At 37.5% G+C, this 9,133-nt stretch overlaps 1 protein-coding gene across 1 annotated transcript; it reads left to right on the top strand.

The window, feature by feature from the left end:
• Positions 1–7,488: 7,488 nt before the first annotated feature.
• LOC122304019 (auxin-responsive protein SAUR78) lies at positions 7,489–8,576 on the top strand. The gene has a single exon (XM_043116036.1). It carries the CDS (start codon positions 7,920–7,922, stop codon positions 8,301–8,303), a length of 384 nt encoding a protein of 127 aa, XP_042971970.1. The 5' UTR covers positions 7,489–7,919; the 3' UTR covers positions 8,304–8,576.
• The last annotated feature ends 557 nt before the right edge of the window (positions 8,577–9,133 follow it).

Below are 9,133 nucleotides of genomic sequence, written 5' to 3'. Positions count from 1 at the left end.
GAACTCTTGGACATAGTCATTGGGACTATGATCAATGGAATGCAACCATGGAGAATATGACAGTTTATGAATTTCCTTACAATCCATGGCTTCGTGCAGGTAGCTTTAGGGACTTTGGTGGTTCTACTAGAGGTCGATACAATAATAAAAAAGGCAAGAGTGGTTCAACGAATCAGGGGGCTGTTCCGGTTGCCAGAGTTTCATTGGTAACTCCTACAAAGGTAGTTAATGATGATAATTCAAAGGTAGTTATTAATGGCTTGAAGAGTATTGATTCTAATCCGCAGGGACAATAACAAGGAGTTTGTTGTGAGGAGAATAATCTCGATGCAACTGCCATTACGCAAGGATTCTAGTGATATTGTAGGAGCTTTTAATGGTGACTGTTTGATGGAAGATTCTATGGATAATGCCACGGAGAGGCACTTCAATATTTGCCATTGGGAAGTTTTTTTTTTTTTTTTAAATAGTTGGCTGGTAGGATCTGTCTCATGACGTGTCTAATCCTTCTTTTTTCTCTTGTGTCTCACGAAAGAGGAAGAAAGTGTTAAGGCCTCACAATTACAAACCTTTGACTATCAATTATAAGGTAGAAACCAAGTTGGGGAAGAATAGACATTCTAATTCTATACTAGAGCTATCCAGAGCTTCAAAGAGTACAGATGTGTTTGGGTATTGAGAGTATCTCAACATTTCTCAATATACTTCATTATTATTCATTACTTTATTATTACTTTTCACCTAATTTTTACTACTATTCATTACTTTTTACTACTATTTAATATTTTATTATTACTTTTCACCTACTTTTTTACTAATATTCACAACATATCTCAATACTTCTCAACACCCAAACCCAACTTCAGAATAAAGCTAAAGTGGATGAGGAAGTGGATGAAAACAATCTTAGGATTTCAGTGGTGGCTGGTTCACAGCCCCACCACCAAGATCAATGAAGATATTAAGTTAGAATACTCGAGGGCTTGCGAACCCTTGAGGTATTCATACACTTTCTAATCTAATAAAAAAAGAAGATCCTGATGTTTTGTTCTTGCAAGAGACAAAACAGAATGCTGCAAGTATAGAGTTATGTAGAGTTCGATTAAGATTCAATAATTGTTTGACAGTTGATGCTTTGGGTTGAAGTGAGGAACTGGCTCTTTTATGGAAGAAGGATATTAATTTATCAATCTTTAGCTACTCTTCTTCTCACAATGATGCTAAGGTGATAGATGATTCAAGACATTGGTTTTCAACTTGAGTTTATGGGCAGCCTGAAACTGCTGGAAGAAAAGAAACTTTGAAGTTGATAAGGAGATTTAAGAAGGATTCTTCTATAGCTTGGTTAGTCTTTGGAGATTTTAATGAGATTCTTACTCTTGAGGAGAAATGGGGGGAAGGGATAGACCAAACCAACAAATGCTTGACTTTCAACAACTGTTATTGGATTCTGAGTTGAAAGACTTAGGGTTCAGTGGCCCAAGGTACACTTGGTGCAATAAAAGGGAAAACTCAGCTCTAATTTCTGAGAGACTTGATAGGTTTGTGGGAAACTTGTCGTGGTGCAATCTATATGATAGAGCCTTAGTTTCTCATGGTTCAATTGTCTATTCTGATCATCTTCCAATCTGGTTAGAATTAAAGGTCGCTATTAATTGGGGGAAAGGACCTAAACTATTCAGATTTGAGGCAATGTCGTTGGGGAAAGAGGAATGTTTTATGATTGTTAAGGATGCTTGGAGAATTCCTGTTTCACATAATTGTTTGCAAGGAGTGATGAAGTGTATCTCTAGCTGCAGTTCCATATTAAAAATATGGAATAAGACCAAGTTTGGCAAGGTTCATGTTAAGCTACAAGAAGCCAAAAATAAGCTTAAACTTGAACAATAAAGGGATCCAACATTTTTTAGCACTAGTGGAGTCTGTGAAGCTTCTGAGGAAGTGCAAAAATGGATGGAAAGGGAGGAGATTTTGTGAAGATAGAGATCAATGGCTCTTTGATTAGCTGAGGGGGATCAAAACACCAAATTCTTTCATGTCAAAGCTTTCCAAAGAAAAAAGAAGAATAGCATCTTAAGATTCATTGCTGATGGGGGGTTGTTGAAATGAAGGGGGCAACGTGATAGGCTCATTATTAACTATTTCTCTTCCTTGTTTAATTCTGTAGGTACTCGAGATGAAAATGTGATTCTTGATCAAATGGAGAGAAAGGTCTTAGATTATATGAATAATGGCTTATAAAAGAGTACACTATTGATGAAGTAGTTAAAACCATGAAGGAAATGCAACCCTCGAAAGCTACCGGACCTGATGGCATGCCACCTTTATTCTTCCAAAAGTTTTGGCCTAATCTTGGTAGCTCTATCACACCTGCAGTCTTACATGCCTTGGATTCTTGTGATTTCCCTCAAACTATTAATCATACTTTTATTACCCTTGCTCCTAAGAAAAAATGCCCTCTGAAATTTAATAACTTTAGACCCATTAGCTTATATAATGTGATTTATAAGCTAATTTCTAAGGTTATTACCAATATAATAAAAAAAGTGTTGCCTGCTATACTTTCTGATGCTCAGTCAACTTTCTTACATGGGAGGTTAATAATAGACAATGTCTTAATGGATTATGAAGTTATTCATTTATTAAGAGAAAGAAGAGGGGAAAGAAAGGTTTTGTGTCCCTTAAGCTTGACCTAAGTAACACTTACAAGAGGGTTGAATGAAGATTTCTTGAATCTGTCATGAGGAAGCTAGGATTTCATGAAAAATTAGTTCAGCTTGTGATGAAGCATAAAAGACTACTTCTTTTTCAGTTTTGATTAATGGATCTCCAACTGGTCATATTGTACCCTCAAGATGCTTAAGACAAGAGGAGCTCATCTCTCCTTATCTTTTCCTTTTGTGTATGCTGCTATGTCTAATGATGTTCTTGGTATTCAGATCTATTGAGGGGCTCCCAAACTTAATCATCTACTATTTGCATATGATAGTCTCATTTTTTGTGCAGCTAATGTGGATACAAATCTCAGATTACAACAATTAATGAATCAATATGAGGTGGCTTCAGGGCAACAGATTACTAGAGATAAAACATGAATGATGTTTAGTCAAAATGTTGATACTAGTAGGCAGCAAGCTATTATGAAGCTGTGGGGTTCTTCTCAAGTTCAGTAATATGAAAAATATCTAGGCCTACCTCCTATGGTTGGTGGGTCTAAAAATAATGTATTTGCTGAGATTAAGCACAAATTTAGATGAAATTACAAGGGTGGAAAGGAAATATGTTTTTTCAATGTGGAATGGAGGTGCTTCTAAAGGCTATAGCATTAGCAATTCCTTCTTATGCTATGAGTAGAAAGAGAAGAGTTAATGGGAAGTCTTCATATAGTTTTGATGCAGTTGAAGGGTGGAAAAACCTCTAGAGGATAAATGCACCTTGGGTGATTAAAATATTTGTCTGGACAGCTATTAATAACTACCTACCAATGAAATGGAATCTGTTTTAGATGAGGGTTACTAAGAATCCCTTATGTCCCATTTGTGAGAGAGCTAAGGAAAGAAGTTCTCATGTGTTATGGAACTGTCCTGTAACTGGGGATGTCTGGGCAATCCAGTACATAAGTGGCCTTCGAGTGATGAGGATTTGGGACTTGTATGGAGGAAGCTGGTTGAGAGACTAAGTGAAGATGAAGTTGTGCTAACAGCCATTGTAATGAGGAATATTTGTCTGAAGAGGAATAAATTTGTGTTTGATAAGGTTTTCCCTAGTCTAGATATACTCTTTACCAAAGCTAGAATCAACATAGCAGGGTACAAGCAAGTACAATGCAGACAAGGCAGGAATGTTGAACGAACTTGAGTATGTAGAGAAGGGGTTAGATGAAAGGCCCTAATGGAAGGTGTGGTGAAGATTAACTGAGATGCGTGATGCAAAGGGGGAAGTTTTGGTTTCCTTATTTTTGGCAAATTCAAATACTAGCTCTACTGCTATAGTAGAATCTGTTGCTCTATGGAGAGCTTTAATGCTTTGTGCAAAACTTAATACTGGTGAAGCAGTTTTTGAAGGGGATGCTTTGAAAATTATTAAATCAGTTTGTAGTGCAGAAGAGGATTATGAATGGAAGGGCCAACTGGTTGATAATATTAAAGGGGTTTTTGCTAACAAACCCTTGTGGATAGTTCAACACACGTATACAGAAGGGAATAAGGTAGCTAACTTTTTAATAAAATTTGCTTATACAATAAATGGAGAGAAAGTGTGGATAGAAGATGGCCCAGAAGGCTATTATAGTTATACTTTATAGGATATGTCATGTATTGAAAACAGATGTGAATATAGAGGTTTACAGGTTTTGTTTTTAAGGGGGGGGGGGGGAAAAAAAGATAAGGTGACCCTAGTCAGAAAAATATAGTTATTAATAACTTAATTACTTTTTTTGTTTTGGTATTGTCAGGGGTGAACCCACTTCCAAAGTTAACATCTTGGCTCGTTAATTCCAAAAATTAACATATGAGTTAAACGCAAAATATTGGGCTTCTATTTTCAAAATTCCTAAAGACTTAAATCTTATGTAAATCTTAAAGATTTACCTTTATTTTGGTTTGTAATGTATTGTACAAATTAGTGCTAAAGGTCCTAGCTAACATGTTGAATAAGGTGCTGCCAAAGATCATTTCAAAGAGCCGAAGTGCATTCTTCCCAGGAAGGCTAATTACAGACAATGTCATGGTTGCATATGAAACTTTGCATACCATGAAAACAAAGCAAAAATGAAGGGTTGGAAGCATGGCATTGAAGCTTATCTCCAAGGCTTATGATAGAATTGAGTGGGACTTCTTAGAGGCTGTCATGAGAAAACTTGACTCTGGTGAGATGTGGATTAAACTGATTATGGATTGTGTTACTTCTGTAACATATTCTATCTTGTTGAATGGGAAACCAGGTTGTGCCATTAAGTTTCAAGAGGAATTCTTCAAGGAGATCCCATTTCTCCCTATTTGTTCATTCTCTTTGCTGAGGGTCTAAGCTCCCTTGTTGATATGGTTGAAAGGAGAGGTGACATAAGGCGAGTTGCTATAACCAGAGGAGGCATAAGAGTAATTCATTTACTCTTTGCTGATGATTCTATCATCTTTGGGAGGGCTAAGTTGTCAGAGTGGTTTAAGATATAAGAGCTTTTAAGCACTTATAAGAGGGCCTTGGGTCAATTCTTAAATAAACAAAAAACCACTATCTTTTTAGCTCTAATACACCTATGGCAGTAAGAAAACAATCTAGCAAGAAATAGGAATTGCTATCTGTGGTGGTTTTAAAAAATATCGTGGTCTCCCTTCCATTATGGGTAGATCAAGGTATAATACATTCAAGAGCTTAAAGGAGAGAGTATGACACAAGGTGAATAACTGGAAGAATACCTTCCTCTCATAGGCAGGAAAGGAAATATTATTAAAAGCTGTTATCCAGGCAATACAAACTTACTCAATGAGACTGTGTAAAGAAATTGATGTTTTTATGGCTGATTTTGATGTGGGCATATGGAAAATGATAAAAGAATTCATTGAAGGAGCTTGTCAAAGATGGGGGTTCAAAGAGGAGAGGAGGGTTGGGTTTTAGGGAGCTTGAGAGCTTCAACAAAGCCATGTTGGCTAACCAAGCTTGGAGGATATTGAATAATCCTTCTTCTCTTGTAGCAAGGGTAATGTAGGAGAAATATTTCAAAATGGGGAACCTACTAGAAGCTAGATTGGGCCATGATCCTTCTTTAATATGGAGAAATCTATGGTCTTCATTCACTTGATTAAAAATGAACTGATATAGTGCATTGGGAGTGGCAACATGATCAAAATATGGAAGGATAGATGGATTCCTTCATCTTCCTCTCACGTGGTGCATTCTCCTATGAAGATATTATCTGAAGACTCCTTTATTAAGCAACTTATTGATGAAAACACAAGTCATTGGAATGTATTGCTAATTTTTGAAATTTTCAATAAAGAAGAGGTTGAGGCAATATGCAATATCCCTCTCAGCAGGTTGGGTTCTGAGGATAAAATCAAACGTGGTTTCTCAGATAATGGGTTTTTTTCTTTTAGGAGTGCTTACCATCTCAAGCACTCAAGGTTGATGGCTGAGAAGGGTGAAACTTCAACTGTGATAGTTAACGAATATGGTTGGAACTCGATCTGGAAACTGAGAGTGCAGGGAGGGGTAACACAGTTTTTTTGGAAAGCATGTCATGACTTACTGCCTACCAGATTGAACTTAGCCAAGAAGAATATAGTTGATGATAACATGTGTCCTATATGTGAGAGAGAAGAGGAGTCTACCATTCATACTTTGTGGTATTGCCCAGCTACTTCAGATGTATGGGTAGAGATGGACAGAGAATGCCAGTCCAATCCATAAGTGGGCTAGTATAGCAAGGGACTTCATGGAGTTATGGAAGCAGTTGAATAATTGCTTGGAGGAGGAGAATGTTGATCTTGTGGCCTATACATTGAGGAGAATATGGCTGAGGAAAAATTCTTTTATCTTTGAGAAGAAGTTTGAAAGTCCAAGAGCTTTAATCATTGCTGCTCAGCAGAATTATGAAGATTTTATGGCTGCTAACACTTGTTCAAGGCCTACTTAGACTGACATAATCCTGCTTTGGTGGAAGAAACCTGATGTTATGGCCTGCAAAATTAATTGGGATGTTGTCCTTGATGCTAAAAATAAGAAGGTGAAAATTGGGGTTATAATTAGAGCATAGGGGAGATTCTTGCCGGTTTGTGCTTAATGACTCTCTTTTGAAGCTTGTTATGGCTGAGGCACAAGCCTTGAGAAGGGTAATGACCTTTTGTTTAGAGTTGGGGTTGTCAAATGTTATACTTAAAGTGATTCTCTAGTGATAGTCAAATATACAAATGGTGAAGATGATATTTGGGCAGATTATGATGTGTTATTATTGAGGACACTAGAAAGATGCTCAAAAATAATTTGAACTAGATTGTAAAGTTTACTCATAGGGAAGCAAACAATGTATCTCATACACTAGCCAAGTTGGCTCTTACTTGTAATGATGAACTTGTATGGATAGAGGAGAGTCCTCCACAGATCAAGAATTCTGTGTTGAGGGAGAAATATTGTAACGATTGATTTGTTGTTAATGAAATATACCATGTTTACTTCAACAAAAAAAGAAAAAAAAAGTGGCATATGCTTACGTGAAATAAGCACTACAGAGTTTAAGAAATAAAAATAACTCTATTCTAAGGTTTTTATGTACAAATACACTTTCTATCCTCTTAGCAAATAAATATTTTACAGGTTATACCTTTAACTATTACAAATTAGTTACAATGTGGAGACTAATAAGATTTGATAGATTGGATAAGAATGCAGTTATCAGTCTTGATAGTTATATGCAGTTGGGGGGCCAAGAAAATGTTGGGGGAGTTAAGGTTACGCAAGACAATTCTCAGGTATGACTCGGACAAGTAACGTCGAGTTGGACTGCATTCCGGGCCTTCGAATTAATGGAGAGTTGAAAATAATGGGCTAAAAACAACGGGTGCCTGACTATAGTAGCGTGAGGAGACCTCCTCGCGTCGCGTGTAGGTTTGCGCCTTTCAAAAGCCCCTCACCACTTCTCTCCCTCCCATCTTTCCTAGATGAATTGAATTCTTTCTCAATAAAAACGGATGACTTGTAGATGTCAGTCCCACATTCCCAGCACCGGAAAACAACGACCTTGCACCCACTCTCACCCGCTCTTTCGCTATTTTTATACACTCTCTTCAGTGTGTTAATCAAGTCTCCGCAATCTCTCGCCATTACCATTCCTCCTAATTCTCTCTCTCTCTCTCTCTCTCTCTCTGATCTCTTTCTCTCTGTGTGTGTGAAAGGAAGAATAAAAAAGAAAAGAAAAAAAAAAGGAAATGAAGAAAATCAACATGATACTGAGGAAATGCAAGAGCCTGTCAAGGCAACTGGGGAGATCTTCTTCATATAGCAGCTTACGGTCCAAATCAACAAGGGAAGAATTATGGAATGTTGACATGCAAGATGATGATGAACATCACAAAACTGTATTCGTGGGAAGCACCAGAAAGCGCTACGTGATTAGCTCCAAGTACCTTAGCCATCCTCTTATAGATGCCCTCATCGACAAAACCAAGCACAAGACTTCTTCAGGGGATGATATTTTGGTGGTCAGGTGTGAGGTGGTTCTATTCGACCATCTCTTATGGATGCTTGAGAATGCGGACCCAAATCTCAGCTCCGAGTGCTTGCAGGAATTGGCTGAGCTTTATGTTTTCTGAGGTCCCTAATGCTTGAGGTCTGGTGTTCAGGGACAGAAGCATACTGGGTTTCATCTCAGGTTGTTTCTTTTGCATCTGAGAATTGTAAGTGCATGCATGCCTCACTTCTTCTTCTTCTTCCTGATGCATATGATTGATTTCTGTCATAACTCCTTGGGAAATTGACAGACCAACACATGATCCATGAGTTTCTGTTGTTATTCCATGATTCTTTATCCTTAAATGTAAGTTAATAAATACAAATTAATCAAAACATGCCATGTCTTTAGATAATTTTTTGTTTCCTTTTTTAGACTTCCTTAAATTCTGAGTATTAATTGGTGGGGAGCACTTGGAATTAATCCATTATTTATAACTTTTATCCATTTTCTTTAATTAAAAACACAGTGACATGAATGAGTCTTATTGCTTTCAAACAAAACAGTTTGGTACAATTTAAAGGTGTATTCCATAGACAAGATCTGGATCTGCCCAAAATGTTTGTTCATTTAGGAAGGTAGCAGCGCATATAGTGATCATGGCAACCCCGCTGGCTGGGGGCCAGCCCCTTTGCAGTTTTACATAATCTACCAGCTGGGGACACGAAGGAACTTAAGTTGAAGGGCGTCCATCGTTACCTTATTCTCACCAGCATACAGAGGTTCCGCAAGAATTTGGTCTGAACCCATTCTGTGTAGTTGAATCTGAAACGGCATTGGAGTTCGATATAGACAGTATGCCATGTTAGCTGTTTACAACTTACGAGGGTCCTAGGATCTATCACAACGCAATACATTCAAGTTTCATGGAGAGAGATCGAGAGACAGACGAATCATCCATAATAAGATGGG

The sequence above is a fragment of the Carya illinoinensis genome, chromosome 3, assembly GCF_018687715.1.
Source record: "Carya illinoinensis cultivar Pawnee chromosome 3, C.illinoinensisPawnee_v1, whole genome shotgun sequence".
NCBI classification, from domain to species: domain Eukaryota; kingdom Viridiplantae; phylum Streptophyta; class Magnoliopsida; order Fagales; family Juglandaceae; genus Carya; species Carya illinoinensis.
Note: the sequence above shows the minus strand (reverse complement) of the source record. Positions and strands in the feature narration are given on the sequence as shown.

What these genes read in the sequence shown, in the direction of transcription:
- LOC122304019 (XM_043116036.1), top strand. Translation starts at nt 7,920, where the DNA reads ATGAAGAAAATCAACATGATACTGAGGAAATGCAAGAGCCTGTCAAGG.